This window comes from Triturus cristatus, chromosome 12 (genome assembly GCF_964204655.1).
Source record: "Triturus cristatus chromosome 12, aTriCri1.1, whole genome shotgun sequence".
Taxonomy (NCBI): domain Eukaryota; kingdom Metazoa; phylum Chordata; class Amphibia; order Caudata; family Salamandridae; genus Triturus; species Triturus cristatus.
This window is the reverse complement of record NC_140595.1, coordinates 528,362,520-528,389,061: the sequence shown is the minus strand read 5'-3', so window position 1 is coordinate 528,389,061 and position 26,542 is coordinate 528,362,520. Positions and strand designations below refer to the sequence as shown.

Here is a 26,542-nt window from a genome sequence, read left to right as displayed (position 1 = left end):
CTGCCTTGGGACGGGGAGTCCCTCTGCAGGACATTTGTCAGGCAGCTACGTGGGCCTCGCTGCACACGTTTACCAAGCATTACTGCCTGGACAGCCAAGTCTAGAGAAACGGCTTCTTTGGCCATTCCGTTCTCCAGGACTTCCTGGTGTGATCTTGGTTCGCAGACCCACCACTGGGGTTGGTATTGCTGGGGTATCTATTCTAAGGTAAGAAATCTAACTAACGTGTTTCTTTCAGATGCACAAGTTACTTACCTTCGGTAACGATATATCTGTAAGAAACATTAGTTAGATTCCTTACCGCCCCACCCATCCTCCCCGTTCTGCGAACCGATATCTAGGGTTAAGGTCATCCCTTTCAGGGCCCTAGTTTCATTGCACTAGTGTCGGTTTCTTGCATGGCTCTGCGTTCCTGACGCCGAAAGCTATGTACAGAACTGACGTCCGCATGCAAGGGCGGCGTTTAAGTACTCTGACGACGTCATCCCGGCGATCACGACGCCGACGACGGACACGGAGCCGCAGACGACGCCTACCGACGCGCAGGAGTACTGCTGACGAAAAATCTTTCCGGATCCAGCCTGATGCCTGGGGATATTCTAAGGTAAGGAATCTAACTAACTAATGTTTCTTACAGCTATATCGTTACCGAAGGTAAGTAACTTGTGCGTATAGAAATAACTATATCTGTAATTACATATTGTCTGTGATATGCATATGCTTATGTTGTGATGATGATCTCACTAGTATTGTTATGGAGTTACTGCTGGAGAAGAACAAAAGTTACTTACCTGTAATCTGTGGTTCTCCAGTATTGGTATCGTTCATAGATTCACATGCAGCCCACCCTCCTCCCCTCAGAGGCTCTTCTATGCTCTTTTCACTCTGGATCACACTTGTGCTAGAAAATCTGAGAGCCTGAGCCTCTGAGGAGAACATTCTGGAGGGTGCTGTCGCCTGATTGGCTGTAGTTTGGAATATATATAATGACTTGGACGAGCCATGAAAGTGGAGGATTTTTTACTTTTGTCTTCTGGCTACTTTACTTCCTGGTTCTAGGTTACCTATGATATGGTTTCTATATGCATGTATATTGCTATTTTTATGTACCGTGGGACTCCCACTCCGACGACGGGGAATGATTCAGGCATGTGAATCTATGAAAGGTACCAATACTGGAGAACCACAGAGTACAGGTAAGTAACTTTTGTTCTTTTCAGACACTCACCCCCAGTCACAGATCTGGGTTGTCCATCACCATTCTTTAGCTCACTTCGCCACCCCAGTTCAGACACAGCTATATGCAAATCGGTCTTGACCCTGTGCCTCATGGGAGCAGTCCATCCCGAACTGCCAAGCCATGTCTTCCCTGGACCGGAAACTAGCATCATGGGATCGGTTTCTGGGTAACACCCTTTATCAGCCAGGCTAGCTTGAATCCAGTGGCAAAGTGAGCAAGGGACCCACGTCTGGGCATACCCTGCTAACTTAGGGCGAACAAAGCAAACACAAGGAGACTATGGACAGAGTGCTGAAACTTTTCAAACACTCACCCTCAGTCGTAGATCTGGAAGTGGTGCCAGCACCAGCTCACACAGGCTGCAATGGCAGGCCTGTAGTCACAGTTTCAGTGGTCTCTCATGGATGGCATAATACATGCTGCAACCCATGGGAGACCCCTGTTGTACCTATGCCCTGGGTACCTTAGTGCCATATACTAGGGACTTACATGGGTACACCAGTAGCCAATTGGGAAGGTACCAAAGTACTTACCACTGTCAAATTTAGGATTAAAGCACAGTGGCTGGGGTCCTGAATAACAGGATCCCAGTCAGACTAGTTATAAAACAGAACACCACCAGCAAAAAAGTGTGGGTAACCATGAAATCAGATCCCGCTTTCCTACAGTAGTAAAATTAGGTTTCGGGTGAGCCAAGGAGGGATAGAGGGGGGGTAAGAGTCTAGAAAGGTTAATTTAGCTGATCATAGTAGTAGAATGAGGTTTCGGATGAATCGGAGAGTGGATGTAGAGGATATATTGAGAGCGGTATGAAGTGAGACAGAGTAGTGCATTGGAGAGAGCCAAAGGTGTTTTTTTATTCTTCTACAATTGGGTGTAAATTAATACATAAATAGACACATAACTACATAGGAAAGGATATACATGTATGCACTGAGTCATTTAAGAAGAAGCGTTTGTTTTCCCTTAATTGACTTGCATATTATAGTGCTACTGTGTAAGAGGGAAGAGGATGTGGTCTAATGGCTAGGGCAGTCGACCTCGAAGCTGGGGAACCGGGTTCGAGTCTCGACAGGGACGCTCAACATCCTGTGATTCTGGGCAAATCACTTAATCTCTCTGTGCCTAACAAATAATTAATGTGTCCATCTGTAACTTAACTGGTGCTCATGTAAAGCGATCTAATACCTTTGGGTCTAGTCCTTGCTATATAAAACTCCTAAAAAAATAAAATTAAAAATAAATTATTTGCTGCTATGCTGGTTGCATGCCTTTGTGTACATGATGCTGCACATCATCCATCAGGTGTGGAGCAAGTTTACGATGAACAGCCCCACAATAAGGGTTGTGCAGGAGCTAATGTTGAGCTTGACTGAAGCAAACTTGCAGATCTCCATGGGATAACATTACAGCTTTAAATATACAAATACAATGCACTTTCTATTTCTTGAAAAATCACTATCTTGAAAAGTAGTTGCCCGATTACGATTATCTTGGTGTCTAAATTCATATAATAATCAGTGTTATTATTTTATAAATGGGTGTCTGATTCCTTTTTTTTTTAAAATATATCTTTATTGACATTTTGCATTACCATTACAATTTTTTTTATATGTTCTCGCGAACACATATGCGGAGCATTTAAACTGAATAAACATAGCATGCATAGTCTGATTATATATTAACTTCCAAACCAGTCCTATTCTAAAAGCGCTCCATTGGCATACATGTTCCCTTATCCCATTCCAGACCCGATGGCATATCCCATGTTGTCAACACTGTTAAGTTTCCCGGGGCCGGCCAGTGTCTGTGTAATCTCCCATCCCCCACTCCCCCCCCCCCCCCAACACCCCCCAACACTCCTAACTCCCAACTACAACCACCCCTACCTCCCCCATGTCTGGTATATTCTCTTTTAGTATAACTACTCCTCTCGTGTCCGTACAGTCCATATCCATTCATTGTCCAGTAAATCCTAATGGGTTGATTCCCTAGTCTCCTGTGTATCCCGTGACCCGTGCCGTGCCTCTGCACTCCTGCCATCCTCCTCTTGTAGTTCACTATCCGTATTCTCATTTGTCAGTTCACCTAACATCGCCCTCCATGCCCTCACATCATCCTCCACCTTTTCATCCCTCCTAGTCTGTTGCATTCTGAGCATCTCGGCTGTCTCCCATTCCGTCATGTGTCTGATTCCTTTATTGAGTGTGTCTCTCACTTATTGACTGTGTGTGCAATAAATGCTTAACACTATCCCCTGATAAGCCTAAAATGCTCGTCCACACTACCACAAAAGTGAGCATTTGTTATTAATATTTTAGCTCCTGTAATCCAGCAAGGGTCGCCTGGACTCTACATAGTGCACTAAAATGAGGTTCACTGTGCAAAGAGAGCCAGCTTCCTACACATGATTTCACTGCTTTGTTTTGGCGAATAAGGGATAACATGCCAGTGAAATTGAGTTTCCTTTCCCTAGTAATCTGGTTGCTCCTATCTCATCGTGAGTATTTATTGCTAACATGGCACATATAACTCCTGCAGTGCTCATAATAACCGGAAACTTACTGAGCAACATGTGTCTGTCAATTAAATGATGTTACCTTGAAGGACCCCATCCCCTCCAGGAGGGATTTACTTGGATGTGTTGCATCACTTCCTGCCATTGTTTTTCACAAGGAGACTATAGATTTAGGAACATTTAGGCTTCAAATTGAACATTTTTTTGCAATTAATAAATGTATTGATAATTTTTTACTTGTGGGCTAGCATTCAGGCATTGTTTAGTGTTGCAAACCATTAATGCGATTTGATGCAATACTGATTACATTTTTCCATCTGACCATAAAACGTGATTAAACATTGTTAAAAAAGAGTATCGTAATAGATGCATAGTTTTATGAAAGCCTTATGAAAATTGTGTGCTGTTTTATTTTTTAACACATTGATTATTATATTTAATTGTAGTTTGACATGCTCCTTGGAAAACTGGAGAAAGATGGTAGTAGAAAGGTAAGATTATCATAAGCCCTGTGGGGATTTATGAAATTGTATTTGTTATGGGATTTTTGTTTGCTTGATTGATACTGTGGCTCTTTCCTGTTCTCAGCATGTGGTTATCCCTATCACCTGGTGACAAGGCCAGAATTATAATCCAGAGCTTTGCATGACTGCATATGTCCAATGGCACTTCACCATCCATGTATGTATTTATGCCCTCTCCAGTTTCCTTTCTTCCACCCAGTGGGGTTGATTGGATCCTTCTGCTCTAGCTCTTGCACTCCATCATCATCTTCCTCTTCATTTTTGGTAGCTTATTTTGCAGTGGTCGAGCTTCAATTCCCATCTAATCTCACAGTGATGCAGTCTCTCATATCTCTTCTGTACTTGTGCACACTTACTGTCCTCACATAACGGAATATACTGGTATTGTGTACAGCATTTTGCAGCCCTTCGTGACTTGGTTTAAACTGCATACATGTCCCAATGAAATAAATATGAAATTCATATTTACAAATAACTACAGATGTTGGTCGTATTTTCCCTCTCAAGATACCTCACAGAATGTAAAGTTCTGTAGTAGGGGATCTCTGTGGATAGTCATAATCTAGTGAATAGTCCCGCCCATTTGCGGGGACCCCGGAGCAATAAAAATAATCTCTTAAGTTGTCAAGCCATGCAGACCTGCATCTACACTTAAGAGAGAATTTCAAAGACCGATACTGCAGCCTATATCCACAGGCTACACTGTCCAGTACTTCAACTAGAAAATTCCACCAACATCCACAAACAGCACTGCCTGCCCAGCTTTTTCCACAGAGAAAAACCTGCCTCTACCTGCAAAAGCCTCTGGAATGATAGAGAGGGAGGAATGGACAGACAAGCCCCATAGGCTGCCATTATGTGGCTCAAACCATGATACTGTGCCTTTAAGAAAACTTTCCAGAACTTTTCCAGTATCCCACAATGCAGAGCAGGTCCCTTTTACTTTCAGTTCTTTTTTCCGGCTCCTGCTAGCAGGACCCTGGAGCATTGAGCTCTCCCTTTTCAAGGGTTTATTTGGATTTGTTCACTTTTCAAGTGTTATCTTAAGTACCTTGGTGCCTTCCTTCTTGTGTGTGCTCTGTGTGGTCAACATGCCTGGCTTGTTTGACAAGTGCCCAGAGTGCGAGAGAAAGAAGGCCAAGTCGGACCCACACAGGGTGTGCATCGTCTGCCTTCCCCAGTCCCACGTCCCAGAGGAGTGTGACTTTTGCCAATTTTTCTCAGCCAGGACCCTGAAGGAAAGGATGAAGATCAGGCTCCTAGGACTGGAGGACAGAAGGCTGAGGGCACAAGGTGGGTCAGGACGGGCTGATTCTGCCAATGCGGAGGCCCCTGGGGGGCTCCCCAGGGGCAGGAAACCCAGCAAACGTCCCCATTCTCTTTCGACTACGGCGTCGAGGGGGATGGCTGCAGTCTGCTCACCGTCTCCCCAGGGCTCTGGGGAGAAACGGCGTCGACGCTCGACGTCGTAGGAGCTGAGCAGCCCGCGGTCGTCGACGACAGCATCTTCTCCGTCGACGCCGTCGACTTCTCCATCGAGTCATCGGCGTCGAGAACAGTCCCGGCGTAGGCGCTCGCCGTCGAGGCGAGGTCGCCGTTCGCCGTCGGCGAAGAGGAGACGGTCGCCGTCGAGGGGATCCCAGACGTCGAGGACCTGTCCCAGGCGTTCACCGTCGAGGAAGCGTTCGCCGTCGAGGAGGCGTTCATCGACACCGAGGCAGCACAGGAGGAGCCCTGACGCCGGGAGTTCCTCGGGGTCACGAAGGGAGAGAACGGAGTCACCGGGCTCGGTGTACTCAGTGGTGTATACACCTCCTAAGCCGAGATCGCCACCCTTTCCTGCTTTGCCAAGGGAGTCTACCGCGGACTCCTACGCCTCCGCCTCCTCCACCATCACCACCACCACCTCCTCCTCCTCCTCCTCCTCCTCCTCCTCATAACATTCCGCCTCACACACCGTCGGGCCCACCTGTGGCCCCGCCACGGTCGGTGTCGTTGCCTAGGTATCCAACGCCGCCGAAGAGAACTCCGAAGCGGCCGCAGCCAAGCAGATCGCGCTCCCGCTCCGGACGGAGAGGAAGGTCACGGAGCCGTGGACGGGCATCGTCGACATCTGGGCGACGCCGCAGGAGGCGCAGCGCCAGATCCCGCACCCAATCGTCTGGCAGGGACTACTCGCCGACGCTGTCGGACTCGCCAAGGACAGGAGTATCGCTTGTCGACGATATAGTCTCCTTCCAGGAGGTGCAACTGAGGGGTGCGGCCAAACTAGGGATCACGGTGACGGTGCCAACACCTACGACGTCCGTGATCTTCGAGACGCTGCACCAGAAGCACCGGTCTCACCCCCTGCTGCCACTAGTGCCGGGATTGGTGGAGCCCGCTACGGAGTTGTTCCTCACTCCGGCGGTGATGACACCGGCCCCCTCTAGGCTCCTGAAGAAGTATCGGGCGCCGGAATCGGACCCGACCTTTCTGAGGATGGACCCGAAACCGAACTCGGTCATTGTGATGGCGGCAAGGAAGCAGCATGCTACCACTCCTTCCTCGACAGTGCCGCCTGATAAGGATAGCCGTCGGCTAGATTCGGCGGGCAGAAAGGTCTGTGGGACGGCTTCTACCACCATGAAGGCGGCAAGTGCCGGGGCTCTGTTGGGGCGCTACGACCGTGCCCTGTGGGAGTCTCTCCAGCAGTACGCGGAGCTGCTGCCTCGCGACAAGAAGGAGGACTTTCTAGAGACTTTGCGTGAGGGGATGCTGGTGTCGAATCAGATTATCAGCGCGGCGGCGGATGTGTCTCTGTTAGCGGCACATGGTTATTGTCATGGCATTAACCAACGGCGTCACGCTTGGCTTCGCCTTACCTCACTCAAACCGGAGGCACAGCAAAGAGTGGCCAACCTGCCTTTCTCGGGGAAGACCCTGTTCGGCAAGCATGCGGACGAAGAAATGGCCCGCATGAAGACGGAGGCAGAGACCCTGACGGCTGTCGGGTTAGAGAAGCCTGAGAGGAAAAAGTGCCCGTTCCAGAGACGGTTCGGGGCTGCAGGCAGAGGGCGTGGGCAGGCCTCGGGACAGCAGCAACAACAGCAGCAGCAGTTCCGGAAACTCTTCCAGAAGCGCCAGAAGGGTAGAGGAGGCCAACATTCCGCTACAGCGACCAAGGGCCCGGCTGGGTCTCGGCCCTGAGCGATTACTTCCCCTGCAACCGTTACCCATCCAGTGGGGGGAAGCGTTCAATTTTTTCTGGCAGAGTGGAGAAAAATTACTCAGGACAAGTGGGTGCTGAATATTGTTTGCAATGGATACAGTCTTCGGTTCGTCAGCCCGCCTCCAGCGATTCTGCCGGTAAGCTCACAGTATCAACTGCGAGAGCTCCAGGCGGAGGCAGACATCCTGTTGAGGAAAAAGGCGGTGGAAGACGTACCTCTGTCTCAAAGGGGAAGAGGTCTGTACTCTCGGTTCTTCCTGGTTCACAAGAAGGACAAGAACGAGTTCAGGCCCATTCTGGATTTGCGGCAAGCAAACAAATGGATTCGCAGAGAGAAATTCCGCATGCTATCGTTGCATCAGATTTACCCTCAGCTGCAACGGGGAGACTGGCTCTGTGCCATAGACCTACAGGATGCGTACTTCCATGTGCCCATTGCACGGAAGCACAGGAAGTTCCTGCGATTCCAAGTCGGCGCTAATCATTATCAATACACAGTACTGCCATTTGGGCTAAAGTCTGCGCCCAGGATCTTCTCGAAGTGCATGGCGGTGGTAGCTGCACACCTGCGGAGGAACAAGGTGTTTGTCTACCCGTACCTGGACGATTGGTTGATCAAGGCCTCCTCCTTCTCGGAAGCACAAGCGCACTTCCAGAAGACGTGCATTCTCTTGAACAAGCTGGGGTTGCACGTCAACATGTCCAAGTCTGTCCCGACTCCGGTCCAGTGCATACAGTACTTGTGGGCCTCCATCAATACGCTGTCAGCAAGCGTGTCTCCTCGGAGGAGAGACGGTTATCACTCCTTTGGAAGGCTTAGGCTCGACGACAGTGAGGAAGGTGTCTTCGCTGCTGGGATCGATGGCCTCATGTATCTTCCTCACTCCTCACGCACGGCTGCACATGAGACCACTGCAGGAGTGCTTGGAGGATCAGTGGGATCAGAGGACAGGTTCTTGGGACGACATGATACGGCTGTCTCTGCATGCTCTTCAGTCGCTGAAGTGGTGGTGTTCGGTGGAAAATCTCCTCAGGGGGTTCCCTTCCACAAGGACATTCCCACGAAGAGGATCGTGACGGATGCGTCTCTCCAAGGCTGGGGAGCGCATTCCGGAGACTTACAGATACAAGGAAAGTGGTCCCCGTTGGAGTAGACGTACCACATCAATTTCTTGGAACTCAGAGCCGTTTACTTGGCATTGAAGGCCTTCCATCCGTCCTTCTAGACCAACTCGCTGCTGGTACAGACGGACAATACAACCACGATGTATTACCGCAACAAGCAGGGGGGGTCGAGATCGCGCACTCTGTCGCAGGAGGCGCAGTCGATCTGGCACTGGCTTCTGGCCCGAGGACTGACGATTACGGCCACGCATCTGCAAGGTGTGCAGAATGTTCAGGCGGACGCTCTGAGCAGACTGATTCAGGAAAACCACAAATGGGTCATAAACGACGAAGTACTAGGGGACGTCTTCGCAAGGTGGGGGACTCCAGACGTAGATCTGTTCGCCACCACCGAAAACAGCAAATGCCGAGACTTCGCATCCTGGTACTACCAGCGGGGGACGCTGGGGAATGCACTATGGATCGACTGGTCGAACAGCTTTCTGTACGCTTTTCCACCCATTCCCCTGATTCCGGCGGTCCTCATCAAGCTGTCCCAGGCCGGGGCGCGGATGAACCTGATTGCCCCTGAATGGCACCGACAGTGGTGGTCCACGGACCTGCTTCACCGGTCTCTCCTTCCTCACATACGGCTGCCGTGTGTGGTAAATATTCAAATTACCTGTACTATTTTTATGCGGTAAAGTCTAGTAAGAATAACTCAGTTAAAATAAGAGGCAGAATCCGTGGTATTAGAGGTTCTGAAAAGGGCTTTATTCCTTACAGAGGAATCGTAGTTCGAACTAGGCAATCTTATTCCATCACCACGAAGGTTCAGGAAGGGATAGGCCATACATTATTGACAAGTAAATATATATATATGAAAAGCATTGCATTAAGACAGATGCAGGAGGCGTAACAGCTGATAATACAGATAAGAATACACATACGTAATGAAAATAGGCGTAAATACAGGCGTATACTAGAAACGTCATTTAAAATGATGTCACAAGTGGGTGGATCCATAAGAGAATCCTGCAATGTCAGCAGAAATACTTGGCAGAGATGCGCGCGCAGCCGCATGACGTGTGATTTGACGTGCAACTAGAGGGTGAAGGGGAATTGACATTTAGCTCTACATGTGGAGACAAAAGTCTGGGGGGTCAGGTCAACCTAATCCCAAATCGTGTTTAATATCTTTGTTTAAGGAACTGCGTTATCCAGAAGGAAAGGTTTCTCGGACGGAATCTATTCTATACTGACTGTTAGTGCATGTACAAGCGTCTATGTGTCTACATGAGATGCGAGGGGGCAGCAATCTTCCATGGTAACAGGGGCTATGAATTACTTGCATAAAGACAGCGAGGCCAAGCTCTTTGCTCGGTAGCTGGAAGGATGTTTACCTAAACTACTAGACAGGAATGCATTGGATGAGGAGCGGGGCAGATAACTTGAAGGCTGAATACAGTTTTTTGGCAGGCAACAGGCCGTGTCAGGCACCGTTAGCCGCGCAGGGAGTAGGACAAAGTTCATGGATACGGATGCAGGTCCAGGCTGGAGCATTTCAGAGGCAGAAGCAGGAAAAGGCTTGATGACAGAATTCAGGGCCTACTCGCCTGAACTGTAAAACTAGAAAAGTGAACCATATAAAGTCGGTGGCCAATCATACTTAGGAATGGAATATTTGACCCATTCATGGCGGATCTGAAAGAAGATATGTTGACGTTGGACGCACATGTATTTGCGTCTTCATAGCTGGAACTGGAGGGAACATACATGTACTTGTAGCATGTACATGGAGCCGTTGGGGTCTAAGATAGGGGACACAATTGACCATCAAAATTCATATTTCCTCATTCCCTCCTTGTCCCCTACGGACCCTTATGAAATATCCATCTTCATCAATCCATCAATCTGTTCATATAGCATCATTTGTTCTTCTTTCTTCTTCCGGGATCTTGAGTGAAAAGTCGAAGGCGGGATACACGATGTGGCACACAGACCACAAATCGCTGGCCCACATTGTAGACACAAGCAGCAACTGAATAGAATGAGAAAGCCAATACCTAGGAAAGATAGGATTCTCCATCCCCAGGCTGACAACACGCTCCAGAACCAACCGGACCAAGTCCAGGTGCCTGGATTCTGGTGTATCTGGCTTACGATCTTATGAAGTCGAGTTATGGCTTTATATACTGACGGCGCGTTTTCTGGTATGAAAACACAGCAACTTGATCCAATGACCCTACAAGCTCCGCCCCTATCGGCCAGGATGACGTCAAGGACAAGACGATTTTGAAGAACAACAATCCGCATCGCAGACTGCTCCTCTGTTAAGTTGCCTAAGGCGGAAGTAGTTTCATTCACTACTGCTTCAAGGGTTCTAGTTAATCTACGTATCAACTTACTATTAGTGACTGTACCTATGTAGGGAAAGAAACCTTTATTGAAATCTGTGTATTGCTCCCATGCTGTTTCGGTGTAGTCGACAATCGGGAGATCTCTCTGCTGTCTATTGTGTACTAAATGGGTATTCCTATGGTAATCAGGCGGGGCTAGGAAAACAGGTGGCAGAAGGAATGCAATGTAACAGGTACCATCCCAATCTAGGGGTAGGCGTATGTATGCAGTGTGACCACAGATGAAGTAGGAATGACGAGAAGCGCTAAACGTAGATTTGCCTTTATCACTGAATTCTATTACAGTGGTACATTTACTATGGCCCATATGAATTGAACCATTCTTTCTTACACATAATTCGCCTCTAACTGGGAATACTGACATAGCGGGCAAGATTGATGTAGCTTCGGATTCAACATTCAGGATCATGAGATTAAGTGTAAAGTTACCTAATCCGTATACTTCATTTTCTAGATCAGTTCCTGTTCTTTTGGGAAGTCCCTCCTTGTTAGGGTAGCAGACTTTAAGTAAAACTAGGTTCAGGTTTCCCCAAACCCAGTTGTCTTGATAAACTACTGAATTTGAATCTAGGGAATTAATCAAACTAAACCATGCTCCACAGGAGCCATTGTGGGTGAATGGATACGGAAAGAGAGGCAGAACTCCCTTGTATTTCTGATAGGGAGGGAGTCGGCCACATATCCAACAATTTGTAGCATTGCTGGTCTGATGGGAATGATGTAACATACTAATGAATGTGTTGTTGCGCAGCGCAAATCTATAGGACAACTCATGCGGGGGTAGTTCGCTAAAAGAATGTTCGGCAGTAACATTGAAAGCATGCTTGGAAATAGGGTAATACATGTGTAATAACATACTAGTAATGATAATCAGAAGACTCAGAAAAAACATAATTAACAATGTCACTATGCAGTGACTACGAAGTGATTTATAGTACGCATATTTTTTTAGCTGTTTCTGTCTATTTCTCTCTCTATTTTGGTCTAGAGGATACATGTCAGAGACAAATTCAACCGATTCACCTTGGAGAGGACTTAAACAATCAAATTGTCTGACTTGCTAGACCTTAGTTTCAGTTTATAGTTTTCTTGTTCAGTTTTTTCAACCAGGGGAAGTTTTGAGTCAGTCTGTGAGGGAATGCAGGGCTGATGATTTAAGTCGGATGATAGTCCATGAAATTTTTTGATATGGCTCGAGTGCAACCACCCTTTACGTCCCTCAATCTTCACAGCTGTCCTCGTGGTTAATAAGACGAGTTTAGGCGACTGCCAGCGAGGCTCCAGCGGGTTCCTTCTGTCGAAGTTCCTGACCAGTACCAGATCTCCCGGAACCACGTCATGGGGCTTCACCTCAGTGTTATCGGGAAAAGCTGCAGCTACCTGTGAACGACAAGATTGTAGTGCAGACATCAAGGAAGCCAGATAATCTGTCAGCATATTACAATCAACATCAGTTATTTTACGGGGTATAGGCGTCCCCCACATATTTGGTGGTCTACCGAAGATCACCTCATATGGGGATAGCCCTGTTCGAGAGTGTGCTACCATTCTCATGTAAAAGAGCGCAACTGGTAAAGCTACTATCCAGTCGACATCTTTTTCTCTACATACTTTGGACAGTCTAATTTTCAAAGTTTGATTATGCCGCTCCACGAGACCTGCTGCCTCGGGATGTCGGACACAGTGGAATTTCCATTGATAGCCTAACAAAAGTGAAACATGTTTCATTAGCTCGGATGAGAACGGTTGGCCATTATCTGAGTACACGACACGGGGCAAACCGTACCGTGGGAAGAATTCTCGAACTAACTGTTTGGCAGTAGTCGGGGCAGTGTAATCTGAGACGGGATACGCCTCTGTCCATCGGGAAAGAGCGCATACAACTACGAGGACATATTTGAATCCTCGACATCGTTCCATCTGGATATAATCCATCTGGAGGACTTCAAAAGGGTGATCGGGGGGTTGAAATCCACCTTGGTCTACAGGTACGCTTTTTCCTGGATTGAACTGACAACAAATCATACAGGTACGTACTTTCTGTTTAGCTGCTGTTCGCAAGTGTTTATTGAACCAAATGTGTTGAATGCTGTCTAACATAGCTTTCTCTCCTAGGTGCGCTGGACTATGTATTGTGTTAATGATGACTTGAACCATTGAGTCGGGGAGAAACCATATAGATTTTCCCTTCGTCATCCATCCTTGATCCGTTTGGATCCCTCCTAATTCAGTCCATTTCTTTATTTCTTCTGGTGTAGCATGTGTCTGTATGTCAATTACATCAAGGGCAGGATCCTTAACTGTCATGCAGTGTGTTGGTGTCGGAACTATTGTCTTTGTCGTGTCAGTTGTATGAGTCTGATTCTGAGCAGTCTGTTTAGCTGTTCTGTCAGCTAGGTCGTTACCCTGAGAAATAATGTCAGTCACTTTTGTATGGGCTTTACACTTCATAATCGATATTGCAGTCGGCAGATGTATTGCATCTAACAGAGCTTGAATAAGGGGACCGTGCTGGATGTGGGCACCGTGAGAAGTTAAATAACCTCTCTCTCGCCAAAGTACGCCGAAGTCATGGACGACTCCGAATGCATAACGGGAATCTGTGTATATGTTGACTTTCTTATTTTTGGCTTGAATACAGGCTTGTGTCAGAGCGATGAGCTCTGCTGCTTGAGCTGACAAGGTATCTATACAATTTGTTTCAATAACTTCAGTGTCTGTTGTGACTGCATAAGCGGCCACTAACTCTCCTGTGTTTGTTCTCATGCATGAACCATCTACATACAATGTCAGGTCTGGATCTGATAATGGAATATCTGTCAAGTCTTGTCTGGGTTTCGTCATAATAGTAATGACTTCAATACAATCATGTGCCAATGGGTCTGTTCCACTTACTGGCAAAAGTGTGGCAGGATTTAATGTACTACAACGTCTGATTTCTATGTGTGGCTGGAACAATGTTAATTCATAACCCGTCAGTCTTGCTATGGTCAAGTGTTGTGTTTGGGTCCGGTTCAAGAGAACCTCTACTGCATGTGGTACTTGTACTGTCAATTGATGTCCTAACACTATGGCATCGCTTTGTCGGATTGCTAAAGCTGTTGCTGCGACTGATTTCAGGCACGCAGGAAGAGCCTGAGCTACGGGATCTAATGTACTGGAAAAATAAGCACATGGCTTATGTGATCCTGCTTGTTCCTGCGTGAGTACTGACAAAGCAGTACCTTCTCGTTCTGTAACAAAAAGTGTAAAACGTTTGCTGTAACATGGTGTTGCTAAAACAGGTGCTTGACATAAAGCTTTCTTTAAGCTTTCAAAAGCTTGCGTATGTTCCTGAGTCCAAGGGAGGACAGTTGATGTCGCTGCCTCCTGTGTTGTCAACTGAATGAGTGGTTTCGCTAGAAATGCATATTGAGGGATCCACTGCCTACAGTACGAAGTGAGGCCTATGAATGCCCGTACCTCCTTTTGTGTCTTGGGTATCGGCATGTTAACAATTAACTGGATACGATCGGGTGTAAGCTGTCTTCCCCCCTTGGACAGCAAGTGCCCAAGGTACACAACTTGCTGGACACAGAATTGCAGCTTTGAAGGGGACACCTTGTGCCCCTTGTCGGCTAGGAAATGTAAAACCGTCAGTGATGCTTTTTCACATTCAGGTTCGCTTCGGGCGGTGATCAGCAGATCATCGACGTATTGAAGCAAGGCAGTGTTAGCTGGCATGTGGATACTGTCAAGTTCTCTTTTCAGTGCTTGGCTATAGATGCTGGGGCTTTCTGTGAATCCTTGAGGTGCGCGTGCGAATTTAAAGCTTCGTCCATTTAAACTGAATCCGAACAAATATTGGCTTTCCTTATCAATTGGGACGCTAAAGAAAGCATTCTTGAGATCAATTACAGTAAAGAACGTTGCTTCTGAATCTATGGCTGTTAGCAATGAAGAGATATCTGGGACCACCGGGTATTGTGGTACAACACATTTATTTAATTCTCGCAGATCAATAACCAATCGATATACTGGTGATGCTTTTGGATCAGTTCGTTTAAGAATCGGAATTATCGGGGAATTACATATATTGGAGTCCGTTTCTACAACCACTCCTTGTGCAATGAGCTCGTCAATGATTTGCAGTAAAGCCACAACAGCATCTGGCGGTAACTTGTATTGTCGTATTCGTGGTAATACTACTCCTGGTTTGAGTGTAACGCGATATGGTGTAATATGCATACAACCTACATCAGTGGGGCCTTGTGCCCATAAATGTGCAGGTAGATTCTGTAACCGGTGATCCATGTCTCTAGACACATAGTGACCTTTAAAGTCGCGCAAAAATAGTCGTACTCCTTCCGGAGAACAACATATTACAGCTCCTAGAGCTTTCAATGTTTTTATACCTAACAAGTTTTCTGGGCATGATTTTGTGAGCAATAGATCCGTAGTCCGTGTTAATGGACCGACCGTCAATGCAAGCGGTTGCGATACTTCATTAATAGTGGGCTTTCCTGAAAAACCAAGGGAAATATTTTGTGAGCCTGAGAGGGGTACCCCTGGGACTTCGCTGTGACGGATAGTGGTTCTGCTTGCCCCTGTATCGAGTAGAAACTTTCTGTCTTTCCCTAATACTTGACTCTGTACGTAAGGACCTTCTTGATCTACGGGAACCTCAATAAGGGGTGGGCCAACTTCCCTCTCTAGGCTATTTCATGTGTAGCGCTGATACTCTGGATAGTCATTTTGTGCATACTGGTACATCTGTTGTGTCGTGTTTTGTGTTGCAGCAATAGGCTGTGGCTGTTGTTGTGGTTGTTGTTGTGGTTGTGGTGCGTTCTGTTGTGGAACTGGCATAGGCTGGGTATTCTGAGGTACTTGTTGTTGGATCTGATCCTGTCTAGGCGGACGTGGTCTCTCCTTAGTTCTACCCGTAGAGATATTATGTTTTAGAACTGCGCAATCGTGTATATAATGACCTGGCTGTTTACAATAGTTGCATGTTCCTCTAACAGGATCTACTGAATCATTGGACTGTGTTGTACCCCTTTTATGACCATCAGCTGGAACTGACTGCGCAACAAGCATTTTCATTTTCGTGTCTTTCATACGTCTTTGTTCATTTTCTTGTTCTTCTCTAATTCTATTGTGATGATATTGTAACATTTGTAACATCTGTGACGGTGTGTTACCTTGCCAGGTACTCTCGAATTTTAATACTCTACCTTTAACTTGGGGCAGGGAATTCTCAACTAATTTTGTCACAAACAGATGTGGATACGACTCACTACTTGCTTTTATGCCACTATTAATACCAAAGCATTTTTCAAATCGGGAATAGAAATCACTAGTGTCTTCATCTTGTTTTTGTTTACAGGCGGAAATTGCACCCCAGTCTTCCTTTTTCGTAGTCAATAGACGTGGTAGTACCTGCACTAATAATCCTGGTAATGCTGTAGTCTTTTCCCCAAGCCCTGAACCTGCAGCTCGGGCTTTTTCTTCGTTTTCTAATGCTGTCCACTCTATCTTTTGGTCTCCCACCTCCCATTCCTTTTCTTTGAGTTTCTCGTAAATACCGGCAGGTAATAAAACCTTTAATATTTTCATAATGTCAGGATAAGTATACTCTCCCATGAGTAACATGTCTTTTATCTCACGGTGGAAACCTGCTGGGTCTTTGTCATGGCTAGGTACTACTTTCTTCATTTCTAATAATTCAATTTTTGTTATGGGCGTGTACACAAACACGCGTTTAAAAGTATTGTCTTCACCTCTGATTGGGTGCACTTCGCGTAAGGGATTCTGTCTGTCTATGTGATATGTTTTTCTTTCCAACTTGGGGGGAACTGAAACATGTTCTGGGCATACGAAGACAGTGTACTGGTGTCGATGTTCTAGAATTTCTTTAATTAAATCAGTACCCGAACCTCTCCATTTATTCGTGAGTAGTTCTATCAATATATCAGGTAGGGGACCAGGATCGGAACGTTGGCTTCTATACAATATAACGAGGTGCTGTATCATGTATATACCAGCTAAACGCTGTTCTTCTGGGGTAAGATTCAAAAACGTGTGTGCTAACGCATCATCACTGTATTTTTCAGAACTGTCAGCCCATTGTACTGCTGACCTGGCTAATTCTTGTTCATCCATGGAATCGAGCATATGGTACCCCCTTCGGTCTCGGAGTAATTTATCAGCAGCCTGGAATAAATGTTCAGGGGACTTCGCATTTAGCATAGGGGCTTGAAAATGTCTGTTACATTCTGGATGTATCGGACGTATCGGGTCATTAAAGTATCTGGTATTATTACAGGGTCTTCCCCTACCTACATAAGCAATCGTTTCTAATTGTCCTGTGGGCATTTCTGATTCTTCCTCCTCCTCTCCCTCTGATTCAGTTTTGTCTGCCTCCGATCTGGCTTTATGTGTTCGTTCTACTTCCTTGCGGATCTTTCGGCACATAGCTACTATACATGTCTGTTTATCGTGTTTTCCCTCTGATATATTCTGACCCCATCTGGTAAGGACTTGCATTTCATCCTGATCTACCTCGGACCTATCTCTGTCTCTGATCAAGCAGTTTATGAAGAAGCGTAACAATAGTCTCTGTACATCCACTTTCTGGTATTCCATGGCTTCGTCAATACTTTCAGGGCCTTGCCCTGTTTGGACAAAGCGATATATATTGTCTAAATGTTTAATCATTCCTGGTAATGTCGTTAAATACGTTGAAGCTCGTCGTATACGTAGTGATGATAGCAGCATTCTGTCATTTTTACCGGGCACTGGATCATATCTACAATCTATAAGATGTTCCTTAAACATGTCGGACGTTGCTATTTGTGGTGTACGTTGGTTTGCTAAATCCCTAAGAGACGATTTACTTCGTAATGGTGGTGTGGCAAAAATTGCTGCGGCACCTCCTGTCGCACCTTCTGAGGTGCTAGGCATAAAAGGGTTTGTGGGATGTAAGGTAGAAACTGCGGATGCAGGAAAAGTTGGATTGTGCGGAGGAGTTTGTAGTTGCGGAGTTGGGTGATCTCGGCGTTGAGCACCTTCGACAGGTGGTGCATGTGGTGGAACATTAACATATTCGGGAGCTACATCGTCTAAATAGGAGGAAAGGAAAATATCCTTTGCGGTCTTGGGATGTGTTTTAATCGGGAGTAATGGGGGCGGCAAATCTTTCGGTATTTCCGGGGTGGCCTTAGGTAAACCTTCGGCCAAGAGAGGATACATACCATTCATAAGAGTGTTTCGTTGCCTGTCTACTTGTTCTGTTTTTACTCGGGTACCTTCCTCAATTAATATATTTTCTCGGGCTTTATTTGAGTTCTCCCTACTTTTCTCTTCCAGTCTGAGCGCTTTCTCTGTGCGCCTATGCGATTCTTTACGCCATAGTTCAATGGCATCTTTCTGTGACTGTCTGGCTTTCTTTTTCCATAATTCTTCTTCTACTCTCATGATGCAATCTGCATCCCATGTCCCAGCTGCGGGCCATCTCTGACTCTCTGCTAAATCCTTGGTGTAGTCCACCCATAAATCAAGATATAATACGGCATCTAGGCCATGCTTATGGTACATAAAATACCCTGGAGTATCCCTAGGTGGAATGGGAACAGCTTCTTCGAGTACTCCTTTTCTAGTTTTGATCTGTCTTAATTTTGAAAAGAACGGCATTTTTAAACCTTGCTACTTGATTCTTAATTGAACTGGACTTGAACACAATTAATACGAAAAAACACAATAATGAACACTCATTCATACCACAATTTTTTAACACAGTAAAACATTTAACATTTAACGAACAATGATAATTAAGAGAAAACTAACTACTGACATAATACTAATACTAGATAATACTAGATTATATATACATGAACATACTGGATATACTGCTAAACAGTACAGATACACTGCTAAAACAGTGCAGACCGGATTTGTGTACCCAAACCCGTCAGGACCGGCACAAACCAATGTGCACGTCTAACTGCCTCCCCAGCAATGGTACTCACCGGGTAGCACGGAACGGAAGGCCTCGGAACTGAACTGAACTGGACCGGACTGGACTCGACTCGACTCGGAACTTCGGAACCTGGTGGGCCTCTGTATACCTCGGATCTTGCTCTCTCAGCTAGGCTCTGGTCGGGATACTTCGCATTTCTCACCGCCTCGTCTGGGTGTTGATCGCAGCCTCAGTCACCCCCGCTTGGCCGGAGGGAGATACAGGAAATCCTGCGGGTACGCGTTTTTGTCCGTTCAGCTGTGGCAGGGGACCGGGCCTGCAACGCACCTCCGGCGCGTGAGATGAGAAAGTGTCCCTATTCGGGCGCCAATTTATGTGGTAAATATTCAAATTACCTGTACTATTTTTATGCGGTAAAGTCTAGTAAGAATAACTCAGTTAAAATAAGAGGCAGAATCCGTGGTATTAGAGGTTCTGAAAAGGGCTTTATTCCTTACAGAGGAATCATAGTTCGAACTAGGCAATCTTATTCCATCACCACGAAGGTTCAGGAAGGGATAGGCCATACATTATTGACAAGTAAATATATATATATGAAAAGCATTGCATTAAGACAGATGCAGGAGGCGTAACAGCTGATAATACAGATAAGAATACACATACGTAATGAAAATAGGCGTAAATACAGGCGTATACTAGAAACGTCATTTAAAATGATGTCACAAGTGGGTGGATCCATAAGAGAATCCTGCAATGTCAGCAGAAATACTTGGCAGAGATGCGCGCGCAGCCGCATGACGTGTGATTTGACGTGCAACTAGAGGGTGAAGGGGAATTGACATTTAGCTCTACATGTGGAGACAAAAGTCTGGGGGGTCAGGTCAACCTAATCCCAAATCGTGTTTAATATCTTTGTTTAAGGAACTGTGTTATCCAGAAGGAAAGGTTTCTCGGATGGAATCTATTCTATACTGACTGTTAGTGCATGTACAAGCGTCTATGTGTCTACATGAGATGCGAGGGGGCAGGAATCTTCCATGGTAACAGGGGCTATGAATTACTTGCATAAAGACAGCGAGGCCAAGCTCTTTGCTCGGTAGCTGGAAGGATGTTTACCTAAACTACTAGACAGGAATGCATTGGATGAGGAGCGGGGCAGATAACTTGAAGGCTGAATACAGTTTTTTGGCAGGCAACAGGCCGTGTCAGGCACCGTTAGCCGCGCAGGGAGTAGGACAAAGTTCATGGATACGGATGCAGGTCCAGGCTGGAGCATTTCAGAGGCAGAAGCAGGAAAAGGCTTGATGACAGAATTCAGGGCCTACTCGCCTGAACTGTAAAACTAGAAAAGTGAACCATATAAAGTCGGTGGCCAATCATACTTAGGAATGGAATATTTGACCCATTCATGGCGGATCTGAAAGAAGATATGTTGACGTTGGACGCACATGTATTTGCGTCTTCATAGCTGGAACTGGAGGGAACATACATGTACTTGTAGCATGTACATGGAGCCGTTGGGGTCTAAGATAGGGGACACAATTGACCATAAAAATTCATATTTCCTCACGTGCAGGCCGGATCTTCTCACGAAGTTCGGGGGGCAGTTGGTGCACCCCAACCTCTCGTCTTTGAGTTTGGTGGCATGGCTCCTGAGATAGTGCAATATGGCCATTTGAATCTACCAGCAGATTGTATGGATATACTGAAGGAGGCTAAGCGACCTTCCACTAGGACGTCCTATGCTTACAAGTGGAAGAGATTCTGCATCTGGTGCAAGTCCAAGAACTTTGACCCGACAACATGTAAGGAAGATGTCATCCTTCCGTACCTTTTGCATTTGGCGCAGTCTGGCCTTAATTTCCATTCCATTAAGATTCATCTCGCTGCTTTGACTGCTTACAGGAAATGCCCTTCACAGACTTCCTTTTTTCAGATCCCTGAGATCAAGGATTTTTTTGAAGGCTTGAAGAAAGTGTTCCCTCCTGTCAGACTTCCCTCGCCTTCATGGGAATTGAATGTTCACAAGGCTTCGTTGCAGCACCTGTCTTGGAAGGCGGCGTTCCTAGTGGCCATTACATCGGCCCGCAGGGTGAGTGAACTTCAGGCGTTGTGTTGCCAAGAACCTTATACGGTTTTTCATGCTGCTAAGGTTGTTATGCGTACTCACCCTAAATTTCTTCCTAAGGTTATATCTGATTTTCATGTCAAACAGACCATAACTTTACCTACGTTTTTTCAGAATCCCTCTTCTCCAGCGGAAAGGTCTCTACATTCCCTGGACGTTAGGAGGGTGTTGAAGTTTTATCTTGATAAGACCAAAGATATTCGTAGGTCAGACCAATTGTTTATCAATTATGGATCAGTCAGGACTGGTCTTGCTACCTCCAAACAGTCCCTCTCTCGGTGGATTGTGTCCTGTATACAATTGTGTTACCAAAAGGCTAATAAGACCTTTGGGGGTAAACCTAAGGCTCATTCCACCAGGGGCAAAGCTGCCACGACTGCTTTGCTACGCAATGTTCCGATTGCAGAAATCTGCATGGCGGCCACTTGGAGGTCGGTCCACACCTTTGCTTTAGATTACTCTCTGGACACGGATGCCAGGGCAGATGCTCAGGTTGGGCAGGCTTCGCTGCGGAATTTGTTCGCACAGTAGTGGTATTATTTTGTTGTCTTCTCCACCGCCGTTTTGGTGTGGGGATGGGCTTGCCATTCTATTTACTAGATTATGACTATACACAGAGATCCCCTACTACAGTAGGAGTAGTTTCTTTTCTGTAACTCCAGTTCTGTAGTAGGGGTATCTCTGTTCTAGTCATAAGCGCCCGCCCTCCGCCCCGGTGGAGAGATAAATGTTAATGTAAGGAATGCTACAGGTCTGGCGTGCTACGCCTTCAAAAAGAACTGAAAGTAAAAGGGACCTGCTGTTCATTCTGGGATACTGGAAAAGTTCTGGAAAGTTTTCTTAAAGGCACAGTATCCTGTTCTGAGCCACATAATGGCAGCCTATGGGGCTTGTCTGTCCATTCCTCCCTCTCTATCATTCCAGAGGCTTTTGCTGGTAGAGGCAGGTTTTTCTCTGTGGAAAAAGCTGGGCAGGCAGTGCTGTTTGTGGATGTTGGTGGAATTTTCTAGTTGAAGTACTGGACAGTGTAGCCTGTGGATATAGGCTGCATTATCTGTCTTTGAAATTCTCTCTTAAGTGTAGATGCAGGTCTGCATGGCTTGACAATTTAAGAGATTATTTTCATTGCTCCGGGGTCCCCGCACATGGGCGGGACTATTCACTAGATTATGACTATAACAGAGATACCCCTACTACAGACCTGGAGTTACAGAAAAGAAACTACTCCTTCCTAGGACTTCTTTAATTTTCTAGCTTTGAAGGCATTCCTTCTTAAAGCACGGTGCACTCACAATATATGTGGGACATGTTTTATATAGAAAGCAAGGGGTAACTCATTCCAAAGTTCTTGATCATCTAGCAGTGATTCCTACTTTCCAGCCATTCAGCGGAATATCAGGTTATCAGCAGCTTCAGTGGGGCAGTGCAGTCAACCTGTCTACAGTCTTAGCTGATTTTTTTCGACCCTGATGAAAAATTGATGCATCATTCAATTAATGATCAGTTTTCAGTTTAGGTGGACTGCTAGAGTTTTTTTTACAACCCAGGGAAACTAACATCTATGAATTAGTGGATAAGGAACGAACAGTCCTCTTGTCGTTTTCCAAGACTAGACAGTGAAATTAATTTACAGCTTCACTCTTTTTTCTCATGAAATTCAAGGTGGTGATCAAGTTACATAAGAAGAGATCATACTGAAAATATTATAGTGGTTCAGTTTGAAAAGAAGTATTTCAAAATGTTAGACCGATTCAGGTTTCCCATATTGTCGCTTCCTGTGAGAGTCAGGGAGGAGCCTTTATTTTCCTCACAATTGATCTAATCTTTAAAAGGAAAATCCAGAGGTTACATCAGTGGCATGACAAAATTACTGTTAGGAAACAGCTTGAAATGTAACTGGATGTAGCTCTGGTTCAGATCAGTGTGTAAATCATTTCACAGGTTTGATCCCCTTTCTGGCCAAACTGGTGTTGAGGTAGGTTCCGTCAAGGCTTATTGGGCAGTAAAGGAAGCGTCCGGGAATGGAATCAGTTCCACTGTTCTTGTCCGAATAAGATGGTGGAAGCACATTTTACAAAGTCTTCAGATTGTTATCTCCAAAATGAGAACCTCTTATCTGTGAACACACAGTTGGTCTGTTGGCTGTGGCTCACAGAGCAATTTGGCTAAAGCAAAATAGTGACATGATGAAAATTAGCTTTTTATGTTTATTTTGAATAAAACATCAAATCAGAAAGTAAGAGAACAGTGGGCCTTTGTTAGCTGCTTTAAGTTGTGCGTAGGCACTTCTTCATTACGTTCTTTTCTGTGTGAGAGGATGTCCTAAGATTGAAATGTGTTTCATTAACATACTGGTTATCTTAGGGTGCCTTCTGGTCAGGAGCATGCCAAGATGTTCTAAATTGAAGCTGACCGAAGTCTAGATTGAGCCTTGTGGAATGCTTCAGATTAAAAGGACTACTTTCGTATTGAGGTTTTCATTTGGTCAACCTAGTATGAGTTGGTTGCTAGGAGGGTAAACCATTGCCATTCCAGAATGGGGTCACTGAAGCCCATTCGAGAAGAGTGTTTTGAGGATGACTAGGTGTTAGACCAAATTAGAGGCTGTTGAGTGATCAAAGAGGCTAAAAAGAAGTGAAGAAGATGACAAATATCCACTGCTTGTGGGTAAGACTGGAGGGAAGCAACTTAAATCCCACCTCCACCTTTACTGTTACATATTGCAGTATGACGTGAAGGTTGTTGACTAAAAAAATTAAATGTGTTTAACTATTGGCAAAGGCTGCACAAACAAATACCCTCAACTCTTGAATTTATAAAAAAATTTATAGGCGAGAATTGCTACACCCAGTCATGGCGGTAGCCATACAGGAACTGCCTGCCCTCCCTTGAGGCAAAGGTGGGAAAGAGGTGGGAGGGCAGCAAGCAAGATTTATATTTTTTACAAAGGAGCATAAATGTTAAACTTCCCATTACTCCCCTCATCTCCACCATTGGGCAAAGCTGCTTGTGGGAAGGGGGCGTGAGAAAATGCATTTTCCTCCCCAGTCTTAAGGCAGTGCTGAGGATGGAAGGCCAAAACAATAATTCCTGGCCCCTCTACCAAACAACTGGACACATTTAATGTCCAGGTTGCTTGTATTTGTACCCTCTCCACCCAATGGTTCTTTCTCTGGCCTATCCTACAGAGTAGGTAGAAATCTGCTGAATGCACGCCTGCTTTTGCAGGGTTCATTTTAGGGTATCCCAATACAACTTTGTGATGATTGGCTGTAACCCATTGGAATTCAGGCAAATCACACTGACCTTGGTACCAGGAACACAATCAGAATGCTTAGTTTTGGTTTTTAAATTGTTTGTTAGTATTGATGAAGATATACATACCATGCTCCCTCTGAGGCCATTTTCTTTTTATCACTATGTCTGAATGAGTGAAGGAGACTACAACACTAGGCACTAAATGGGGCCAAGCACTAGCTGCCTGACAAGTTTTGTGTTCTCTAAGTTAGCTAAAAAAAATAAAATCTGATGGATACTTCATCATGCTGATGCCTCACCTTTGAATACACCCCAGGCACTAGACAGGGCTGGAAACTTCTACAATAGCTCTCCAGTTCCTGTAGAGGGTGCAGGCTCTGTTATGATGTGATGACTTCATTGGGGCCATATAGTGCCAGGATCATGCCTTCATGTCAGTTATTTTCTGCACCTTTCGATGCGTCTGGAGATTCTTTCTCCGACACTCTGAAGAGATTTTTTTCTCTCAAAATGTTTTCATTTGGTGCAGATAGGGACATACCACTTCCGATGTGGTCTGGTTTCAAGCACTGTCATCGGTGTAACAGCCAAATTTCCATCACGGATCCACATGATGTTTGTCAGGCCGAGGCACAAAATGTCATCATGTGACCTCTGCCAGCAGATGCATCAGAAGGCCATCAAGAGGCGTAGAACATACGCTTTATATGGTTCGATCTAAAGAGGGTTGTCGGGGATGCCACAGGATGAGGTTGCAGTCAGCGGCCGGATCCACTGCACCATCGAGGTCGTCCCTGTCTCACAGATCTTCCAATGACAAGACGAGGCACACGAGGAAGCAAAAGTGTTCCTCTTCTTCTCAGAGGACAAAATCAGCAATGTCCAAATCTAAGTCCCTTTCCTGCCCCATCTACAGAGCGAGTGATTTTCCTGGCACCATCCCCCACACCCCTGCACCTAGAATGCACTGCCATCTAATTTCTCTTGATCCGGTGTCTGTGCCCACTTTCCTGTATTGCCCACTACAGATTCATGGGCCTTCATACAGGCCATGATGGTTGTCTTTAGGAGGCCTGCCATCCCCTCTGAAGCGCCCATGGGCCCCATGGGACTGCTCACGGGTCCAGGTGGCCTCATTCCGGGGATGCCCTTGCCACCATACGGATTCTATTTGGTGCGTCCCCATCTTTTGGTCGCCTTCCATGGCATTAGAACCAGCGTCAGTAGAAACTTTGGCATGGGTCTTGGCTAACCCTACACAAGTCCAACACCAGTTTTGGAGGCTGCGCAATAGTCTGTTCCCACTCCACATATGCCACCTTCTGTGCTGCAGCGACCACTGCAATGACAGGGGCACCACACGCTCCAACTGCCTCCCTGTTGCTGATGAAATCCTTCACTCCAGGAGAGGCGTTCTGCCTTCTGGAGGACGGTGAGTATGCCCCTTACAACACTTTAAGATCTCATCCAGATGTCTAGTCACACGGTTGTGACGATGGTGACTATGGGCTTTCTTCAGATGTGTTATCTGTCCAAAGGTCATCAGGAACCTTTGCTTCCATTCAACAAATCTTTCAGTAACTCCTTGAGGGAGTGCTGGGCAACACCATCCTTGTGCTTGGGAGTACATAAGGGCATTGCTCACGGGTACAAGCTAGCATCAGAAGATCTGGTCTTCTTAAGCATTCACCCCATCAAAAAACCTCATTTGTGAAGAGTTATTGACTGCAAACATTTCATTTAGGACACTTACCACTGTCTGCATTTTGGGGCTCATCCGTGCCTCAGCTCTCAGGTGCAATGTCTCTATATCAGCATTGTTCAAAGATACATGTTTCAATATTCCCCAATGGATTTCATTTGCTGTATGATTGTGTGTCAATACAACAGCAAGATGATTGAGCAAGCAGGAAGGAATAGGGGCTCGAATTCTCTCAGAGACTATGGCCTGGGCACACCAGCATGGTCTGTGGATGATGTCCTACCATGTGACCGTTTCACTGAGCACAAGAGACCATCAATTGTTGTCATCTTGCTGACGAGTGGTATCTGATAGAGACATCTAGCAGCTGATTCATTACCTGTGAACTTCTAGGCGTCTTGCTTGATCCTGATGAATTTTGTTAGCAGTATCCCTGCTCACCGGTAGGTGGCCTCGGTCGAATCCGCATGATGTTATCTG

At 46.0% G+C, this 26,542-nt stretch overlaps 1 protein-coding gene across 1 annotated transcript in view; it reads left to right on the top strand.

The window, feature by feature from the left end:
* The window catches only part of NUP93 (nucleoporin 93), a 451,198-nt gene that overhangs the window by 366,685 nt on the left and 57,971 nt on the right, over window positions 1-26,542 (top strand). The window contains exon 16 of the mRNA XM_085639933.1: window positions 4,205-4,249. Within this exon, the coding sequence (XP_085496059.1) occupies window positions 4,205-4,249 (45 nt within the window). The remainder of the gene's footprint in view (window positions 1-4,204; window positions 4,250-26,542) is intronic.